The sequence below is a fragment of the Engystomops pustulosus genome, chromosome 1, assembly GCF_040894005.1.
Source record: "Engystomops pustulosus chromosome 1, aEngPut4.maternal, whole genome shotgun sequence".
NCBI lineage: Eukaryota > Metazoa > Chordata > Amphibia > Anura > Leptodactylidae > Engystomops > Engystomops pustulosus.
In genome coordinates, this window is record NC_092411.1 from 213,864,643 (window position 1) to 213,887,654 (window position 23,012).

Below are 23,012 nucleotides of genomic sequence, written 5' to 3' on the forward strand. Positions count from 1 at the left end.
AAACACAATCAGAAATAACATGACATAGTGTAGATGTTTTCAAATTTACATTGAAAACGTATTCTTTAACAAAAAAAATACATTTCTTACATTACTTGCAGCCATTTTTAAAAGCGATTAAGAATATCTGGTTTTGCTGCACTTTATGTACATAACATATCCCAGACATACATGAGCAGCAGCCTGTGTTTATTTCTATGATATGTGTACAAGTGTTATTTCAACCTCTGGGTAATATGTGCATTTTTTAAACTTTTTTTTTTTAATAAACTACCCTATATACAGTTAATCTGCACTACATGTTAGAACGATAAGACGCCCTAGATTTAGACAACTACGGTAAAGCATTGTCAGTGAAGTAATTTTAGCAATTTTTTGAGTGCCTCCTTTATTGATTTTCAAAGATCGATTAGAGTGTTTACACAAGCAATGCTCAGCGACATATCTATACACATATAAATACACACTCCACTGCTGTATACTGTACACATACAGATGACACAGCTCTGCTACATACACACACACATAGCACTGCTTCATAAACAAACAGCTCATACATAAACACACAATCACACACTTTGTTATACAGACAAACACACACAGTCATGCTGTATAGTACATTTATACATCATTTCTCTACATGACACTTATTTTACTCTAAATCTCTGTTATTGTATTGCATATTTTATACTGTATTGTATCCGGCTAGTTACATCACCAAAGGTCCTTCAAACCTCTTACTTGTGATATGAATCAGAATAATCTTATGTATCAGGACCTGAATGTTGAGAGGAGGTCGATATAAGTAGGAGGTGGGATGGATACGGTGAAATAGTTTGTGAGTGCTTCAACTAAATTTAGCAAGACTTTCTGGTTAGATATACTACCGCTCAAAAGTTTGGGGCACTTTGAAATTTCCTTATTTTTGAAAGAAAAGCTCATTTTCTTTCACTGCAGCTAACATTAAATGCATCATAAACATGCTCTATACATTATTAGGCTCCATGCACATGACCATAGGGGGACGTATGTACAGCCACAAGCTTGGGTCGTAAATACATCCCCCATAGACCGCCAATGGCTGCATGGAGTGATACGGTGCCGATGTCCTATCTTTCCCTGTGTTATGGGCCTCCCCTCCATAGCGGCTGACATATGCCCGCCCAGTCATACGTCAGTGTACATGTAGCCTTAATGTAGGTGTATTAACGTATATCAAATGACTGTTTAATCACTTTTATTCAAATATTCATGGATGGAAACAAAGCGATTCAGAAATTTGGCCGCTATTTTCCATTACAGTGTTTACGGTCGGGAATAATCTTTTTAATATTTTAATAGAACTGGCATTTTGGGATGTGGCGATACCTAACATGTTTATGATTTTTATTGTTTATTTTTAGATGTGTTTTAGGGAAAGGGGGGTGATGTAAACTTTTACTTTTTAAAAAAGAATTAAAATATTTTTTTAAGATATTTTCTAAATTTCTTTTTACTATTATTTCAGACCCTCTAGGGTCTGATTGCTCATACTATACACTGCATTCTTTGGTGAATTTGGGGGTGTTTGGATCATAAAGAAGAACATTTGCAAGATGTAGAACAACTGAAAAGATGACACCATCTGTCAAGCATGGTGGAGGTAATGTGAAGGTCTGGGAATGCTTTGGTGCTGGTAAAGTGGGATATATGTTCAAGGTCAAAGGCATTTTGAATAATGAAGGCTATCACTCCATTTTGCAATGTCATGTCATACCCTGTGGACAGTGCTTGATTGGAGCGAATTTAATCCTACAATAGGACAATGACCCCCCAAAGCTCACCTGCAACTTATGCATTAACTATTTAGGGCAGAAGCAGGCGGCTGGTATTCCATATGTAATGGCCAGCCCAGTCACCAGATCTCAACGCCATTTAGCTGTTGTGGAAGCAGCTTTACTGTATGGTACACAATAAGTGCATATCAAGCTGATCAAATGTGTGGAGATTCTGGAAGCATGGGGTAAAATTTTGTCAGATTACCTCAGCAAATTAACAGAGCCATTATTTCATAATCTTAGACTGGACTGTCTGTAGCCACAGAAGATCTGTGATTGGTTCTCCAAGATGTTTTGAACAACCTTCCTACTGAGTTCCTTAAAAACTGTGTTCAAGGTAAGTATAACATGAATAACTCCCCACATATTGGTTTGAATTATATTTCTTTTTCATTCATTCACTTTACATTTTGTTATTTGATAAAAGAATACTATTTACAGTTCTATTAGTAAAAGTGTTCTTACTTTGATACTTTGCTGCATTTTTCCCAGACCTGCCTATAATTTTGCACAGTACTGTATATGCTGGAGTTTGAGAAGCATTCATATAACCAATTTACAAAGAGTTCCTTGAAGATTTTAATCCAATTACCATTGCTACAGAGCAGAAAATCCCTAGATATAATCAGAACTGATGAATGACATGCATACATACAGCAAGATGCGCACATACATTTTTAATTATTTGCTATCTAAACTAAGGACAGGGACAAAAGTGACTTCATAATTCCGGCTGATTACACAGGATATCAGCACATAAACAGCAAAGTTTGCTTAAATACACAATCAATTACACAATACATACGTTTACATTTCCTTCTTTCTAGTGACCATCTCTCAAATCTGTGAGTGGAGAGAACATCAGGAAATAATCACTCAAGTCCTCACCTCTATGTTAAACCACATCTGTGTACATTACATCCTATCGAAAACTGATTGAGCCTAGGAGATATTCATGAGAGACTTGCACGTTTGTGAGGTTTCCCATTAATAAATTGATGATTAATGAGACTACACAAGCTTGTCCCTGCCTAGTCCTGAATAAACAGAGACAGGTTTTAATATAAACTATAGTGAAAAGTCAAATTCCTTATAAAAACTCTACTGCCAAAAAAGAGGCACATGTCATATCCCAACAAGGAAAGCATAGACTGCCATTAATCTTGTGTCTCGTTGCTTGATACATTGTAACAATGTTACTTTGAGATTCCAAATGGTAGAGCCAGGCACGCCAACACCGCTCTGTGGCCCCAGGCAAGAAATGTACGATGTCATGTAGCAATAAACTGAAGATACAGTAATTAATCCACTAACACTACACAGCGATGACAGAATTTGTGGTTAATGGTGTAATTTGTCAGGCTGTGTTAAAGAAACCCGTCTAATGTAAAGTAGCAAGTTTCTTTAAACTTTTAACTTTAATCTTCAACTGTGAAATCAGCCCTCCAATAAATACATTACTAGCAATGATAAAGAGGTTACATGAAAAATATGGTTTTCTTCTTCCAAAAAACTGCCTTTGCTACCTTGTCTTGGGCAGCGTTGTAGAGTGCTGGAGTGCTGTTCATGCTTTCACATCAAATTCACCCCATCAAAGATTTATATTTGGTTTCGGCACTATTTTGCGTTACAGGGTTCACCTCCTCAAATCATTGCTTTTATATATTGATAGATTGGACATCTTGGGACATGAGGGATATATAACATGTTTATTATTTTACTTATTTATTTTTATATGTGTTGCACAGAAAGGGGGTGATATTTTAAGGTTTTTATATATATTTTTTTTAACTTCGTTTTTTTTTTTAATTTCCGCCCCCCAAGGGGCTCATACAATACACTGTAATACAACTTTATTGATATATATTGTACTGCTTCTATATGGGAGCCTCTACCAGATTGGCACCCTCCGATGACAGTGTGGCACCCATCTGCATTCAAAAATGGTGGTACCTAGGTAAAGCGCTGTTAGGTGGTTGCTGTCAGGGTCCTCTGCAGGACCTAACAGGTTAGCTTCTACCATTGGTGCCAGCACTGACTGCGGCGGTTATCACCATGTGAATACAGGGTTGTCCCCTTTAGCATATATTTGATATTATTTTTGTAAGGAAAAGTTATACAATTTTCCAATCTACTTTCTGTATTAATACCTAACGGTTTTCTAGATGTCTTTTGTATAAAAGAGTTTGTATAACTTTTCCCTATACAAACCATATCAAATATTTGCCCTTTAATTCTGTATGATGTTAAAGTTAAACAACTAAGTCCAGCCTAAAGTCAACCTCTGATCCCTATAATTATTAGTCAATAACAAACATGCCTTTTTTTAAATTTACACCACTACCGGTGGTCATAACCATTTTCTATTGTAAAAATCATTTTACATGTCTTACCAGCTGGAAAAGTGGCAGACAAAGCAAGTTAAATTCCCATATAGTCTTTAATTAATACCTATATTAAGTATCAAAGTATGAACAGGTAGGCTCCAGTGTTACAGGGACAACTTTACCCAGAGAACATTCACACCAATGTATAGTTATGCACACAAAGTGCTAAAGGAAACAAATGAAACGCAAATCAATACACAAGTAATGAAATGTCATGAGTTACATTGTGTAGGGTGTTACTAAAAACTGTATGTTATTAGAGTCATTGTAACCAACAAGTGTTTATGCAGACTGCACACGTTAGGCACTGTAATATAGGTGCTATATGTGTTTTCTGGTGTTTTTCTCCATATACTCACTGTCAGGTGTGGTCGGGGGTAAGCGTAAGTGACTCCTGTTGCTAATCCTTCCCCCCTAACTCTCCCTGCCTACTTGAAGAATACTTAAAGGAAACCTACCACTTCAAAATGGTCATTCTGACCTAAACATACCTTTACCTTGGGTTAAGTAAGCTAATGCTGCAGGGGGTCTTGTTAAGGCTGATAAATCCGCAGTTTTGCCAAAAAAAAAAAATATCGATTTTTACACTAATCAAATGACCCCATTCGGTGCACCTCTGCCCTGACACAGGACACTCTGCGTTTGGTCACGTTCATAATAATGCACGCGGCTAGCGTGTGTGAAACTGCTCCCCCCACCCTCCCTTCCTTGCTCCCGAGAGCTGGTGACGTCACCAAGCTCTCGGAAAGCGCTGGCGCATGTGCACTGTATCTTAATTTTGCATGGCCGCAATACAAAGTGCATACATACAGTGCATACAGATACAGTGCGAATGCGCCACAGCTTTCCGAGAGCTCAGTGACGTCACCAGCTCTCGGGAGCAAGGGAGGGAGGGTGGGGGGAGCAGTTTCACACACGCAATTTGCGTGCATTCTTATGATCGTGACCAAGCTCAGATGCGGATTTATCTGCCTTTACAAGACCACCTCCAGCATCAGCTTACATACCCCAAGGTAAAGGTATGTTTAGGTCAAAATGACCATTTTGAAGGTTTCCTTTAAATGACCACCCCTAACTTATTGACATTCTCTGCACTAAATAACATGAAGGATAGGGAAGAGGGGAGACTAATCAGATTTTTGGGAAATGCTAAAGTAATGTGAAGCTTTATTTAAAGGTTTTTAGGCCTATTCATTATTGTGCTGTACATTCCATGTTTGTTTATACAAAGAAACAGTTCTGTCAGCTCACCTGGGACACAGTGGATTAGTGGAGAAGTGAACTCAAGCTCGGATATCGCCCGCTCCACAGGATGCACTTAATCAAGGAAAGGGAGGTGGAACTCCGGCTCAAAAGTAAACTTCAATCCAGGTAGGTAAAATCGAAGAGACTTTTATTGAAGATATACAAACAACATGATAAAACGGATTGGCATGGGTAGTGGGAAGGGTCCCTGGAATGCCTACGCGTTTCGGATAAACTCTGTATCCTTATTCATGGCTAGAGAAGGTCAGAATGACTAACTATATATATGGACATCAGAAGGGTCACACCCGTACCGAGGGCCAATCAGCTCGAAGGTGAGGGAGTGATCCGGAAACATTAAAACTTGTTAACAAACTTGTTTACAAAACTTGTTTACAAACCATCACATACATTTTTAAGATAAGAACATAGTTATGCATCATATTGTAAAGAGAGCAAAATACATGTTGATTACATGATAATAAATTCATTGCAGTTTATATCTGACAGATTACATCCAAACGTTTGTTTAAACCATTGGGAACCCGAGTTTCCAGACAGAAAATCCAGTATGTTTCCCTGTTGAACATCTTCTTTTTCCGGTCACCTCCACGCGGCGAACTGGAGATCCTTTCTATGCCAAGGCACGAAAAGGAACTGCAGTCACCACCATGGACGGTGCGAAAATGTTTTGATGCCATGGAAACGTTAACTATATCTTTGTTTTTAGCGTCAGAGAGATGTCTCCTGATGCGTGTTTTTAGGGCACCGCTCGTACAACCTACGTATTGGACTCTGCAGGTTTCACAGTATATAATGTACACAACATATTTCGTATTACAGTTTATGTAACTATGAATATTGTACTTCTGCTGTGTACACATAGACTGAAAAAACCGTGCTGGAGTAGCATGATTGCAACAAGTGCATTTATTATGACCACATTTGAAAAAACCTGTTGTGGAAAACCAGTGGTTCCTTTTGATGTCATTTTTTGAAGTAAATAGGCTAGGTGACAGAATATTTCCTAATGTATGTGCCTTTTTGGAAACAAATCGAATACTGTTGCTGGAAAAACTGGGGATAGAATCATCTGTCTGTAATAGGGGTAAGTATTTCTTTAATGATCTTTACAATTTGTGGATATTGGTCACTGTACGAGGTGGAGAAGGTAATGTGGGCATCAGATTTATTGGTATTATGACTCTTATTTTTTCTTTTTTTACTGGTCTGTAACAGATCAGTTCTGGGAAAGTTATCAACTATATTAGATGCCCTATGAAGCATCCATGATGGATAACCTCGTTGCTGCAAGTCTTTTTGTACTCGCTGACTGGTAATCAAAAAAATCGGAGGGATTTGTACAATTACGTTTAAACCTAATCAGTTCACCAACAGGGATGTTTTTGATGACATGTGGGGGGTGACATGAGGTGGCTTCCAGAATGGAGTTAGTGGAAGTGGGTTTTACATATGGAGTGATTTTAACCATATCACCACTCCAAAGCGAAATGTCCAGAAAATGCATAGTATGGGAGTTCAAGGACCAGGTAAATTTAAGGTTCATATTATTATTATTTATGAATCTGACAAAGTCCTCAGCTTGATCCTCCGCTCCCTCCCATACCAAGAGCAGGTCATCTATATAACGACCATACCACTTGATATGGGAGAGAAACGGGTTATCGGCTGAAAACAGAAAATCCTCTTCCCATGGTTCCCAATGGTTTAAACAAACGTTTGGATGTAATCTGTCAGATATAAACTGCAATGAATTTATTATCATGTAATCAACATGTATTTTGCTCTCTTTACAATATGATGCATAACTATGTTCTTATCTTAAAAATGTATGTGATGGTTTGTAAACAAGTTTTGTAAACACGTTTTTGTAAACAAGTTTGTTAACAAGTTTTAATGTTTCCGGATCACTCCCTCACCTTCGAGCTGATTGGCCCTCGGTGCGGGTGTGACCCTTCTGATGTCCATATATATAGTTAGTCATTCTGACCTTCACTAGCCATGAATAAGGATACAGAGTTTATCCGAAACGCGTAGGCATTCCAGGGACCCTTCCCACTACCCATGCCAATCCGTTTTATCACATTCTTTGTATATCTCCAATAAAAGTCTCTTCGATTTTACCTACCTGGATTGAAGTTTACTTTTGAGCCGGAGTTCCTCCTCCCTGTCCATGTTTGTTTACTCCATTACACACTTAAACCTGCATTTTGTATTCTTATTCTCTAAATTGGCCATCTCCATAATAGATCCATTTTCCTGTACCAATGTGCGTGTTAGGCATAAATAGGTTTTCCATTCCAGTTTAATAAAACTGTAGCACAATTTTCCACATGAAAATCCATCTTTAAAACAAATGACTTCAATTATAAGACATCCTCAGCCACTTTGTTGATAATGTGCTTCTGCTTGTAAAGCTAGTTTTACTCCTATTACTTAGAAGAATCTAATTATCATAAAGTATTTCCCACAGAGATGTCCCATTATGCATACAATTGTTTATTAAAGCTGCATCTAATGAATGGAAGCTATATTTATAGATTAAACAAATAAAACATTGACTGTGAAAAATTAATTTTTCTTATCAAGAATTGTTGGCAATGTAATATTTTGAAGACTTTTTCAAAAAAGAAGATATGTCTAACAAAAAGTGTAGAAAATACCACTAGTTACATAATGTTTGACATCAGTTTGGGGAATTATATAAGAGGTAATGTCAAATGAAACAGACCCATGGGTAATTCCGTAGAGTTGTGCTGGGTAGATAAACCAATTGAAAAAATTGTTGTCATTCTGTAAGTGTTTGCATGATTGAGGCAATGCTAGATCTAGCACGAAGGAGACTCAGCCTTAACAAGAAGCAGGGTACCACAAAAGTGCTGATAGCATATTTTCAGATAAAAGAGATGAAAGGCTTGTGGGGAATATGTGAGGATGATAATAAGCAGAAATGCCATGTATAGTCAACTAGAGGTGGCAGCTTTTGTGAACGATTTCTGTAATTTAACTTAGTGGTGATATTAATACTCTATGATAACAAAGATACAAGAATACGTTGATTGCAGAAATTCAATGAACAAATAAATGTAACAAATTAATAAAGGAATTATTATTATTCTAAAAAAAATTATAAATAACTACTACACACATTAGTAGCATTCTGAGCTCTACTCAGTGGGGGTTACAGTATTTAATTAACTTATTGCTCAAAAACCTTTGGTGAATTTTGTACCGTTTTCTTGTGTATCTAGTTTATAACTTTTTTGTAAAATTTCTGGAGGTAACTGCAATGACCTTTGCTTTGTATGAGGAATCAAGGTTTGGCTTGTTTGCAGGTTATTACTAGCAGGTTTGAAAATTATGTAAAACCAATAAGACAAAATCTATGAAAGGACTTTGCACCTCTTCATATTATTTTCACACAAAATTATCAATCAATACACACTGGGGGACATGTATTAAGACTGGTGCTTAAAGGATATCTACCGTTGGAAAACAGTTTTTTGAAGTAGTTCCCAATACATATTGGGGCAGGTTTATCATCAAGTTTTTGAGGTAAAAATGTTCTAGTTGCCCATGGAAACCAATCAGAGCACATTGTCTATTGCTGCAGCAGCTGCATCCGGTTTTTGGTTTAAACTTGGATGCAGCTGCTGCCAAAATAAACTTTAAAACCTTAATATGCAAATTTCTTTCAGGGCCTACTGGGGCGTGGGGCATTTTCGCATGTCTCCTGCACTAACAGTGCTATGCGCAAGAGCAGTCGCTCCTCTTCCTCTGCCGGACACGCCAATCTATCCTATAGTTTTCTCAGATGCCGGTGGCCGCCACCCGAAGACTCTGAGCTACTGTGCAAGTGCCGAACTCAGGATAGAGATGCATGTCTGGCACAGGAACATAAGCCACTGTGCTTGTGCATAGCTCTGTTAGTGCCGGAGAATGTGCAATACATTTGAAAAGGCAAGCAGGGCGGTGGCTATAAAAGGACTTCTGAGGGTGTAGAGTAGCCTTCCCCCCCGTGCTGTCTCGGGCTACTCCTAGTAGCCTCTGAAAGAAATTTGCATATTAAGATATTAAAGTTTATTTTGGCAGCAGCTGCATCCATGTTTGAACCAAACACTGGATGCAGCTGCTGCAGCAATAGACAATTATGATAAAATGATGAAAAGATGGTCCTAAAGATTGTTGTTTACAAGGTTAAAAATTAATTTAAAAAAAGTTATTTTATTATCCAATATATTTACTTTCTCCCACGAATAACACATTCATATATAAAAACAGGAATCAGAATTCAAGGAGACAAAATAACAGTGATGCCATAGTCTCTCCTCGGCTGGACATAGGTACAGTTACCAGGGTCTGGGAAATAGGAATGTGGCCATAAGCACATGAAAGAAAGTAGCAGATGTAGAGCAGTCATCACGTGACCCTTATTAACCAATATAGAGCCACAGAGAGCACAATGGGAGGCGTTTAGAGTATCCTCTTTGGCACTATAATTATCCTATAAATGTTGCAATCAATAACACATAAAACTAGTTCGCTAAAATAATTCTATATGAATGTTTATTGTCCCTCCAGGACAATACAGATTTTCATACCTGTATGGCTCCGTATATGAACTCTAAGGGTCCCATTGCTTGCAAACTTCTGCCCACAATACGGACAAATTTTCTCTTTTTCTCCTGTGTGAGTCTACAAGAATTAATTTCATTAAAATAACTTAAATTCATAAAAAGCACTTAGCAGGACATACTGTACAGCACATAAATAATAATCACGTCATCCAGTGCAAAGCTCTGTCTGCTACTATCTCTCTATTTGAACTTTTTGGGTTCGATTTTTCTTGAGTAACAATAATTATGCCTTGGAAATTTGCACCGAAAAGCCTAGTACAGGCAGTCCCCAGGGTATGTACAAGATTTTGCAATGTATAGGGAAATAACTCTTCTACATTATCTATCAATCAAATTATTTCTATTATTTTTGTATATCATCCTTGGTTTTGATGAAATTCAAAATTAGGGATGTCACATAAATGCAGATGAAAAGGAACTTTATTATTCCAAAATACTACAAGCTGATCAGACTGTCTGCTGGATAGCAGCAAACAGAGGTAATTTAGGATTATTACAGCCCATATGTAGCCAATGTACCAACAACTGAATATATCGGCCAATGAAACTTTATAGCTAAATGTATATATTCTAATTAAAATAACATTGCACCTTTATCTTGAGGAGACTAGGAGTCATGGTGAATAAGGGTGAATACGCTTCCTTTTTCTTCCCTGAAAAATCCCTTTAACATTTGATCATACTAATTATTGTTAAAAGCAGCAATTTGCAACAAAGCATATACTTACTTTTTTGTGGCTCTTTAGTACTGATGGAGTCACAAAAGCTTTGTCACAAAGGTCGCACTTATATTTCTTATGCCCATCATGTACCACTTGTATATGGACATTCAATGTGTCTTTCCTTTTAAACGTTGCATCACAATGATCACACTTAAAAGTACGTTCACCTTGGAAATAAGACAAGAGAAAAGTTAATACGGAATTAACTTCACAACACTGTGAAAATATTATAAACTCAATTATGATGAAATAGCCAACAGATAAGAATAATATTTAAAGTTTGAGCTATTTATGGAGTGTATTTTATACTATATTTATCGGCTGACCTACCAATTCTAGCACTACAGATTTGGTAACTGTCATTCAGTCTAGTCTGCATTATCCCCCAAGAATGGATATTAAAAGGAACCTGTCACCAGCTTTTCACTAATAAACCTATTAACAGGTTCTCATAGCACAATACTAATTCTTGCCCACACCGTTTTAGCTAAACAAAATCCATAGTTCCTATTCCCAGAAAATGAATTTCATAAGCTGCGAGTTCCAAGAATGTGTGTTATTCATAAAAGGCAGTGTTTCTCTCAGCTCATGTCTCCTGACATGATGCTCATCCCCACTCCCTTTGGCAGTGCACAGCACTGACAGACTTCCCAGATGAATAACACTCACCCTTTGGAAATGCTGCTTCTTTGGCTGGGTGCCAGGTATTTTGCTAAAGATAGGAACTATGCATTTTTTAGCTAAAATCAGTGCAGGTAAGAGTTAGTTTAGTGCTATGAGAACCTTTCATTAGGTTTATTTCTAAAAATCTGGTCACAGGATCGTTGGAAATCAATCCTCAGGCACAATTATCCCCCTACGCTAACTACATGCCACGAGATGCCACATGCCAATACACTAGCTATAACCTTTGCGCGCTGCTACTGCCGATTATACCACAATTCTAGGATAGGCAGAACCTGTTATAGGCCGTAGCCTCTTTGTATACCCCGTGGAAATACATTTACCGCGTGCTCACAATGCAACAGCACTTGATACATCTCCCCTTATGTGTTATGGAAAAGAAGAGACAGGTAATTCTGAAATAAGTTTAATCTTCAAGTAATGAAATTGGGCATCTTGAAAGTGATATAGTTGATATTTTTCTATATCTTATGTCTAGGAAGTCGGGTGCCTTTGAGATTATTTGCCGATTCATCCAAATTATTCTTCTCCAAACATGGCCTTCAATACAACTAATATTACTGTCAAATACCTGTCTCTTTAGGCTTTCACTTTAGTGATGTGTTACATAGTCACGCGCCATTCATTTACTCCTGCTACTTGGAATTGCTGGCATCTGCCTAAATAGTTAATTATCAGCTAAAGCCCCATGTAAATATTTTGATAACATGTCAGCAAAGTGATAGAACTTTGTATTCTTTAGCTTTGTGATGTAGCTAATATGTGATCTGTTTTGAACCAAAATGGGATAATTTGCAATAATTTAACAGATCTATAGAGAAGAAGAACTTGGGTAACGTAACCACATGTACCTTAATGGAGTACAGATGGATGATAGTGGCCAATTGGAAAAAGATGTCTGTTCTCTGTTTGTGAAGTGTCCAATGGAGGATTTGTTTTGTGTCGGAGATAGAAGACATCTTCGTTTCCTTCATCATCAGTGGAGCCAACATAATAAATGTGTGGTTTGCCTAGACTATATAGGATGTTTATAGGTCTATTCATCAAGACTTCTTCTTGATCTCACCAGGATATAAATAAGATGTCTTCCTGTGCTATTATTAGGAATCTAATGAAAACTATAATATTTTACATACTTTCTTCTTTTTAAAGGCAGAAGGCGAATGCATTGCTCAATATGGACTAGAACATAATATCTATAATATTTATTGTCATAGCAAAATACAGCTTGGCTGAAAGCTATCAAGACTACAAAGGACTGTTTCAAAGGAAGACGCATGAAATATTACTAGTGTACTATTTGTTTCAAATTATCTGTATAGAGCACTGAAGAGATTTTATTCTTATACTATATTCTTATATTATACTACGTATATTCTTATACTATACTACGTATATTCTTATATTATAAGTATTGATAAAATATGCAATATGTGATTTAATATATGAGCACCTATATAAAGACCAACATTCATTTTAGTGATAAAATCTCTATATAACTGCAAAAAATAATATTTTAATACTACTATTTTGCACAGATATGTTAACTGCTTTGTACCCCATCCTTCAGTGGGTAGATGATAGTTTCTATTCCCGAATGTGAAGTCTCAGCTGTTGCTGGAATGTGGGGAAACACAACATTTAAGAGCATAGTTTCTCATATTGTTTCTATGTGCCTGATCACGGTGATGCTTTGGCCTTGCCATCAGACACAGTCCATATCAAATATTTTAGTATGTACTTAGACCTTGACAAGATCAAGCATTAAAAGGCTATAGGATAGAATGATTTATGATAAAACACAACTGCACCCCACTAAAGACAAGGGATGCTCCCTCATTGCATTTTACTTCTTATTGTTGAGGTTCTTAGTATTTGTTATCAGTGGTTTAATGCTTATATTTTTAGGTGGAGATTAATAAGTATTTACAACACACCTTCATGCTATGCCATAATATAAGTAGTCCCTATCACAAGAGTGTCAAAAAGTACAAGGCAACGGCCTTAAAGGAAACCTGTCACCAGGTGAATCGCAAATAAACCACCAAATGGGCTTTTGAATGTTTTCTGCACATGTCTTTATAAAGGGCCAACACTTCTTTTATCCAGAAAAATAAAGTAATTTAAATACAGCTACTAGTTAGGGAGTGGGGTTTGGGGAACAGCAGGCAAGCAGGCAGCCACAGTCAATGCCACCTCATCAAGTAACCCCTGCCTCCTTACCATCAATCACGCGCATGCGCAGCACCTGTGATCTCCCCTCTGGCTCTGCTCATACCTGGGTACACGCAGGGCCGGAAGGGAAATCACAGGCACTCCTCATGATTTGAAAAAAGACTGCGGCAGGATGAGGAGGCAGGGATGATAGCAGCTCTGGCTACCAGCCCCTTTGTTGCGCTCGTCGGGAGTGCAGAATAGAGGCAGGGTACCTCCAGTATTTACCTTTCCTCCCTCTCCTGGAGCAACACCAGCAGTCTTCTTCTTTGCTCCACTATGCGCCCGCAGTATGCGCCGGCTCTGAAGTCGGCACACATGTTGTGTTGACATCATTAAGTGTGTCGGCTTAAAGGGCCCATGAAAGAAAGTTCTAAAATTTTAATCCCCTAGTGATGTTTCTACGATCGTTTATAACCCCCTTACTTTAAAATTTTACTCAGTTTTATTGCTGTTTTAGCTCCTGTAACTCAGTGATGGCCAGTGTAAAACTCCAGAATGTAGGAGGGGACTCTCTAAGCAGACACTTCATGTTTCTTTTGTGCTATGAGATGCTGTGTGCTGACAATGTGCTTAGATTATCAGGGTACAGGGTTAGTCTACACTTTTATTTAGCTTCTGAACAGTCTACTAGTATATTACACATAGAAAAGAGAGATGAGAGAGATGAGAGATGAAGATATTCACAAGATGGATATTACACACAATGACATATTTTGCTAATTCACCCATAACACACACCGCTCTACTATGTCCGCTCAGCTATATGCCTCCCTACCAGATGTGATCTTATCTTATCTGTAGCTTGTAGAGTATCTGCACACTGCTGCTTACTGGCAGGAAGTGCCTTTGTCTGAGATGGTCTGGTAATGCAGGATGCAGGAGGTAGAGACCACTGCAGTGTGTTGACGAGAGAAGCTATTCATGAGAAGAATCAGTTTATAGTCAGATCCGGAAGCAACCAAAATTGTAAACACCATTACGGATAGAGGCAGGTTGGAATTATATATATGTATTTTTGTTAATAACAGTGAATTAAACAATGTGTTATTTTGTTATCCTGAATATATTTAAGAATCTTGTCTTCTTGGGAACACTCCTCTAAGAGCCAGCATGTACAGTGCTGCAGCACAGCACAGAAAATTACTGCTGCGGAAATTGTGGTGCTGGTAAGGCACTGGGAGCACTGGGGCTGCTGGGGAGCACTGGGGCTGTTGGGGAGCACTGGGGCTGCTGGGGTGACACTATGGGGGCGCAGAAGATGCTGAGTGGGGGGGGGGTGGCTTCAGGGGGGCACTAGGGTCACTGTGGCTGCCAGGATTGGAGGATGCTGAGTGAAGCAATGTGGTAGCTGGAGGGACACTGTGGTCGCACTGTGGATGCTGGAGTGGCTGCGGAGCGGGGCACTAAGGCGGCATGGAGGATGCTGGGTAGGGGGCAACGTGGCTACTACGTATTGCACAAAAGCCTGCCATAACCTGCAAACTTTCAGCAAACAGCCAGGAGTTGCGTCTATTTCCCCACTTATGCCACCTCCACACTGAATGGGCACACTGGCGCACTTAATGCCAGCATATTATATATCTTTTCCAACTCCTTTGTGTACGACCGGTCTTAGTCAAACTGGAAAAAATAATATGCAGCGTAACTTGCAGCCACATCCATCATGTACCTAAATACTAATTTGCATATGAATTAGAATGAAGATTTATTTGTGTTCAGACCACAGATTTTCTATAAAAAAAAAAAAGCATGCTTATTATGTAGTATATAAGTGACCGAGCTGAAAAGTTCCCTCTAAAAAAATGGTCTTTTCTCCATAATGATGGCTATCAAATTACACACAATATAATATTGTTGCAAAACCTGTGGCTGCATAGGTCAAACTAAATAGAGAATAGCTGACCCTAAAGGTATCACTTACAGCTTATTTGTGATGTGTTTCCTCTATTGTTATAGTGACACAGCTGAATGAAGCGCACATCCCAAGATATGCAATGTGCATTCCCTAACTAAAGGAAATACCAGAATTGAAGAGAATAAGGGGGAAAGGTCTGTGTATTCTCTGCCCTGCAACCATGTCTTTAGTTAAAGCCTACCAATTTACGCCACATTGTTATTCTATGTAATTAATCTTTTTACTTTCACTAATATATGGGGTAATAGAAGAGAGCAATTCCTATTAGGTTAAAAGAAAAGGAGATATACACATGTAAATGAATGCTGTCCTTTTGCCCTTAAATTAGCACTTACTGTTGTGTATTAGCAGGTGCCTTTGCAGTGAGAAGGGAGTGCGGAACAAAGCCTTACATTCCTCACACTGGAATGGTCTCTCCTCTGAATGCGTCTGTAAAAAGGGTAGAAAGAAGAAGGGTCTGGGTAAAAAGATCACGCAAATTAATTAAGCCTAGATACAGCGATAACAGTGGCAACAAGCAAACCCCGTAAAATGGGATTTGGAGAGTCTATAGAAAGGTTCCGGAAACATTTCATAATCTTCTAGATGTTGCATAAGGAATCTTAATGATTATAATAACTTGGCCCTTCTTAAATTTCCCACAGAATTCTTCAATTAACAAAGAAAAATACATAGGACATGCAATTATCGGCAAGTTGCTGGTAAATAATGATATAATACAATTAAGCTTTTTACAACAATAGCTATGGATTTCATTTTGTGATAGGAAGTTACAGGAAAAATATACATTAAAGTCTTCACAACTTATTTACTTGTATTTTAAATGTTGCTCATACATCTTTATTATATCAGTCTAGTTATCTATTTAGGAAGAAATTTGTATGCCATAATTGTCCTTATAAATGTGGCCCTATATAGAAATATACTATATAAAAAAGCAGTCCTACTGACACGGTTTTACAACTATGGATATATGAATTACATATTTCTATGTAGGTATCAATCATCACATGATGGAACAGTATTCAATACATGCATTCACAAAGAGTGAATATAAGTGCGCACTTTCCAGCAGGCTAATGCAGGTGAAAGAATACCTGCAGATACGTGATTTATGACAACTACATACAGAAAGAAGGAATTGTCCTGTAATTCTCTTCCATATGGCGTACAGACGTCACTGACAGATAGCAACCTTTTATGCCATAACATATCTCAGACAAAGGTAGAATTCTACATACCAGGAAGGAAACTACCCACATCACTTTAGCCAGTGCTCTTTGCACAGCTGCTACATGTGTAGTAAGTGGACTGCAAAAAGCAGTAGACAGATAGAGACATAAAGGCTACAGAAGAAAACAATTATCATTAGCTGTAAGCGCTTGGCTGCATTGACCCTCTGCAACGGTCCACTTATTAGAAAGCCTGGGAAGTTCTGCATTACTAGGTGTGGGAAACTAAGAAAATGCCGTGATCAAAGAATAACGAGAGCTTTATTAAAGTGCCATCTAGAAATATGCCAAGAGAAACACTAATGCCACTGACATGGTGCTAGTTATTACTGATGGTAATAGAGTAACACATACATCTGTAGATTAAAGAGGACCTTACTAAAGAAAGCAGCTCCTAGCGCTACCCCATTTTTAGCAGTGCTAAACTTCTAGCTTTATCGCAACCCTCCGATAAAGCTATTAGAGGTTGCAGCACAGTACAATAAGAACGCAAGACTGACCTCACAGCAGTCCGGCGTATTCAAGAAGGGGTGGTCCAAGGCGCTGCTTCTTCCCCGGACCGCCCCTCCCACATCATAGGCTGGCGGTGACTGGGCTTCATGCGTCAGTCACCGCCTCCTAGTCCCGCCCCATCATGAATACGCTGGACCACTGTGAGCTCGGTCCGACATTCCTACTGTACTGCTCTGCAGTGTCTGCTAGCTTTATTGGAGGGTTCCGATACAGCTAGCAGTTTATAACCGCTAAAAATGGGGTAGCGCTTTAGTAAGCAGCTCCTAGTGCTTTTTTCTTGGGAGACAGGTCCTCTTTAAAATCCCTTTCATTATCCTAACCAAATTTGTGAAACCTCACAACCTCCTGCTATTTTATTTCCTTACACTTCAGTGTCCAAAAATGACACATCTGTAAGCATGTTTCATGTTTCAGTTTGAATTGGTACAGCAGCACTTGCAACCATTGCTGAAAGGGTTGTCCCATATCCACAAATAAATGTTATTGTTTGTATGATGAAACGCTATACAATTTTCCAATATACATTCTGTATCAATTTCCCATGGAATAGATCTCTGCTTGCTGTCATTCCACATGAAAATTCATTGTTTGCTTCCAGTGAATAGAAATCTGTCCATGATCATGTGATGTCACACAGGTGCACGGTTTGTTTATATCCCTGAGTGTAAGCAGTGCTGTGTGTTATAATCTGCTGATTGTGACATCACATGACCAGGATTTTATCCACAGGAAGTAAACAATGAAGCCTACAATAGAATGACAGTAAGCAGAGGTCTAGAAAATATACTTGAAAATATACTTGATAAAGCTCACCCGTTCCTCGTGACATAACGTTTAGTATTTTTTATCTTAGTGCTTACATAATGGATTACTGTACATTCCTGAAGGGTCATTCATGGGCCTGATATCCTGCATGTGTCACTTCCCCGCTCAGGTCCGCCGGAGTTCACCTTCTTCTTCGTGGTGCATGTAAGTGCTTGGGCTTGCGAGACAATTTGAAAGTTAAATCCTGAACTCAGTCCGAATCAGTCAGAACGTCCGACGGCCCGCTCCCTGATTTCTGTCGCATGAAAGCCAGTACAGCCGCCCCACAATCTGATCGCGTGAAACACAATTCCCAGTTAAATACCTGTCCCAGCGGCGAAAATATCCACTAATGTGGATTCTGATGAAGCATTGCAGGTGTACGGCCTCTGTTCACTGCCACATAAGTGTATGCAGCTCTTCTGTGTGAATGAGCCCTTACAGTACTGGTGTATTTTCAGTAATCCATCTAATACTTTGATTACTTTGAGTACTTGACAACTATTCATAGACTGCCCTGTATTTAAATAGTTACACTTGCACAAATATGTTCAGAATTCACAAGACATTGTGCATTATAATAAAAAATAGTTAGATGCGGTGTTAACACTTGGAGTATATTGGGGTATCATACACATCACTCTGTTTCCATCAATTACATATGAACTACATCAATTACATAAGAAACATGTAAGCTGTTATTTTATCCACATACAGCACACGTATCCATTGACATTAATCTGGTGTATTTGACTATGCAATAACTGCCATTAAAGGACATCTACCATTACTGATGGTGAACTGTCCTTAAAAAAGCCTGCTTGTTACCTTTAGCTCACGGTGGCACTGTTTTGGATAGTTATAGAACATTAGTACTCCAGAGAAAAGAACTTTAGAAAATTATATAAATGAGCCTGAGGCTCACGTCACCTGAGCGCCTTATGGCTCCACCATTCACTAATTATGCACGCCTCCCCTGCACTCAATATCCACCCCGCTGTCCAACCCACATCCCGCAGACAGCCAGTGACATCACAACAAATCATCTGCTGCAACTACTCTACTTTCTATGTGAACACACCAATATTTGGAGGAGGATTTCATAATATCCATCTTTTATTGTATGGTTTAAATAAGAAGCTACTCATCTATCTAGGGCACACATCACTGAACATGAAATGTCTTTGTTTTTTCCAGCTATTATCCTGTCCATTTCCACCAAGGTATCATTGTCATGAGCTGCCCAAAAGCTAACTATGAAAAGCCTCCTTTAATGCTCCTGGAAGCAGCAGAACAGAACCTGACAGGTGGGTATGGGATATTTTCCACAAGAAAACCTACAGAATATACATCTGGCATATGAAGGGACCATCCTAAAATTCTTCCTCTGTTAAGTATTCTACAGGATCCATCATAAACTACATTGAGGGATTTATCATATGGCTCCTTCCTCTTGCAAACTGTTTATTTTGGTAGGACCTGGAGTAGAAATAAATGCAAGTGAACAGTCACTTGTAAAAGGAATGCCCCTGGCTGGTACACTCCTCAGCCGCACCCATCCTCACGTCGCTCAATGGCCTCTTGGCATGGAGATGGCAAATAGGGGGAAATAATCACAACTGCTGGCGGTTCAATGACAAACTGTGATTATTTCAGGGCTTCAACGCCAATTTTCTTGCATAGAAGCCATGATAAATATCCCCCCATATGTCTGTGTATAAGGAAAGTGTCAGGGACCAGGGGTAGTGGTTTCACTGGACCACCGCTGACAGAGCCGACACCTGGGAGCGTAGTGGCACTCGGTTTTCAACACAGCCCACCGCAAAGCAGGTTGGACTTGCTGCGGCGTGGTACCACCAGGTCGCTCCGCAGGCGCGACTTTGCCTGCAGTGGCAGCTAAGGCGAGGTACAAAATCGGCAGGAAGGAGTCATTGTCAGGAAGAAGGTCAGGACGTAGCGGTAGGCCAGGACGTAGCGGTAGGTCAGGACAGGCGGCAAAGAATCAAAGTCAGGAACATAGCAAGAGGTCACAACAGGAATCATACAAGCAGGTAACGCTTTCTCAAGCAAAAAGATCCGACTGGGTTTGAAGGGAGAGGTTAGGCCTTATTAGAAGTCCGGGATAGGCCAACCAATTAAAAGTGTGCTGGCCCTTTAAATCTTCAGATCCTGCTCTGCTTCTGGTGGATGGGCGAGCCAAACTGCTTGAAGCAGAGCAGGAGCGCGGACAGATGAGTGAACCAGGGCGAACACTGGGGCACAAAGAGGGGCACGAATGCACCTGCAACCTGGGACATGAGTCGCAGGAGCAACCGTGACAAAAAGGCATGCAGGAGGTATAATACAGGACCCATGTTGAAGTATGGGAGCCCTTTTACGTCTTAGTATACAATATGAATGCATGAGGTCTAAGATAATCTCAATAACTGAGTGACTAAATAGTAACATCAAATAAATCTAACTGTTTTTCAATAAATTAAAGCAAATGTTAGTGTTGGTGTCTATTTATTAGCAAAGAATATAGGACTGATACTCGCCATTATCCTTCCATAAAATGTGTGTTAGATGACACATGCAATCTATTATCTGCTTACATTTCAGTATATTAAGAATGGAAATTACCTTTTTGTGATTCTTGTAAACATTTCTATGTGCAAAGCCTTTCCCGCAGAGTTTGCACTGGTAAGGTTTGTCCTCGCTGTGTATTATTTTGTGTGCGGTCACTTGATCCAGTCGTTTGAAGGACTTACAGCAAACCTCGCAGGTGTAGGGGCGCTTCTCTGCAGAAAATGATTGGGGACATTTAATCTGTTGTTCATGCAAAAGGAGGTAGAAGATGAAAGGCAAACAGAGTCCGTTCCAGAGAGACTGTTGCATTTAAGTCAGTCCAATTAAGATTAACCAATTAGAAAAGCATCTTATGCCCTTTTTAACTTGATGGTTCATAACGGATGGAATATCGAGACACTGGCACATTCTTCACAATAATCTTCCCAAACCCGACATCGCATTAACTAGCTTAAATCAAAAGAGAATGACTTCAAAGACTACTTACAACAAGATTATAAGTTGGAAGATGTGCTTTGCATTTATTGGATAACACAAAAGTAAAAATCTTCCAAAATACAGAATTGTCATCTCTATTAATACACACGAAATATACATCCCCTGATAAAGCAATAGATTCATAGCAAATCACAAGGCAATAAGAATGAAGGGGGAGGGTGGCTTTACCTGAATGAGTTATCATATGCCGTCTGAGCTGGTTAGCTGAGATAAATTTCTTGTCACAATCCTGACATTCATAGATCTCATGAACCTGTAAAACGAGTGTTTAACGATAATTAAAAATGTGACTGTTCTCACTCTGCAAGAATTAAGCATCGGACATTCCTCTCTAAACTCTGATCTGATATATCATATGACGGAGGCTTCCTCAAACAAATGTGAAATCAGAATACTAACTATACAAAGGTTGCTTAGATAGAACACAGAGGCATTTATGGTATAATGAAAAGGTAATTGTCTTGTATGCTTTCTAAATACATACAAGATATACAAGATCTCTGCTTGCTATCATGTAATAGGAATAGGGTAACAATATGTCCTGGTAATGTGATGGATACACCCTACAGTTATCAGAGCTGTGTCCTGTAACAAGCCATGTACCTGACAGATTTCTATCCCCTGGAAGTAAAGAATTGAATAACAGCACGCAGAGATCCTTCAGATCATCAAGAACTGATACAAAAACTTCACAATATTGTTTAGTATATATTTGTTCATATCATCCCAAAAAAAAAAATCAAAAGACCTCATGAAGAAGCTGGCTGAAGGTGGTAAGAGTATCATTATCCACAGTGAAGCAAGTACTGTATCTACATGGTCTGAAAAATAACTCTGCCAGGAAGAAGCCATTACTCCAAAAGAAACATAAAAAGCCAGATTCATTTTTTCTTAAATGCACAAAGGATTAAAGGAAAGCTATCATTTGATTTGATGTAGTATGAAGCAAACATACCTAGAGAATGCTGTAGCTACACTGATGCAGGATCATATCTTGGTTAATCCCTGTGCTGAGTGGTTTTCCGTTTTTTTTCCCCCGGAGATTTAAAGGACCAGTGCGCCGATAATTGCCCTTTCTGTTAAATGTCCTGCCCTTTCCTGTGTCCCCTGCCAGATCTTTGTGCTTCTAAGCCTGTGTTCCTTGCCCTGTGCATTTATACTGATTTCCTGTTGTGACCCGACTCTGATCCTGAGCTGCCTGTCTCGAGCTCCTGCCTGTCCCAGACCACGAGTTTTGCCTTTCGACTCTGTACTACACCTTGGCTGTCACTACAGACAAAGTCGCACCTGTGGAGCAACCTAGTGGTACCACGCCGCAGTAAGTCCAACCCGCTTTGCACCTGGCTCTGGTGAAAACCAGGTGCCACTTAGATGTGGTAGTGGTCCAGCGGGTCCACTACCACATAGGACATTGTAGACCTTCCTACTTTGGATGGGTTATGAATATTAGTTTGTTTGGGGTATGAGAAACAGACACCCGACAATCAACTGTTTCATGCACACAGAAAAACAGAAGTCCAGCTCTGTTCACTATGTAGTATCCAGCAACATTAACTGCAGCTCAGATCCTATTCACATTAATATGAATTTAACTGCACCTACAGAACTCCACCGATTTTAGATTGCTATAGACAGGATAAGTGTGTGTTGAAAAGGGCAAAATGACTGAAAGTTCATTTAGGGATTGATAAAATCTGATACATTCTTTAAGGCAATACTGAATCTTAGGGTGCAGTTTATCTAAATAGCATA

The 23,012-nt window shown here is 39.0% G+C and overlaps 1 protein-coding gene across 4 annotated transcripts in view; it reads right to left on the minus strand.

The window, feature by feature from the left end:
• The window catches only part of PRDM5 (PR/SET domain 5), a 94,060-nt gene that overhangs the window by 36,405 nt on the left and 34,643 nt on the right, over positions 1 to 23,012 (minus strand). For all 4 annotated transcript variants that reach the window (XM_072119338.1, XM_072119335.1, XM_072119337.1 and 1 more), the window contains 5 exons: positions 21,429 to 21,513; positions 20,817 to 20,974; positions 15,981 to 16,074; positions 10,836 to 10,996; positions 10,072 to 10,165 (listed from right to left, as the gene is read on the minus strand). In XM_072119338.1, coding sequence (XP_071975439.1) covers positions 10,072 to 10,165; positions 10,836 to 10,996; positions 15,981 to 16,074; positions 20,817 to 20,974; positions 21,429 to 21,513 — 592 coding nt within the window. The remainder of the gene's footprint in view (positions 1 to 10,071; positions 10,166 to 10,835; positions 10,997 to 15,980; positions 16,075 to 20,816; positions 20,975 to 21,428; positions 21,514 to 23,012) is intronic.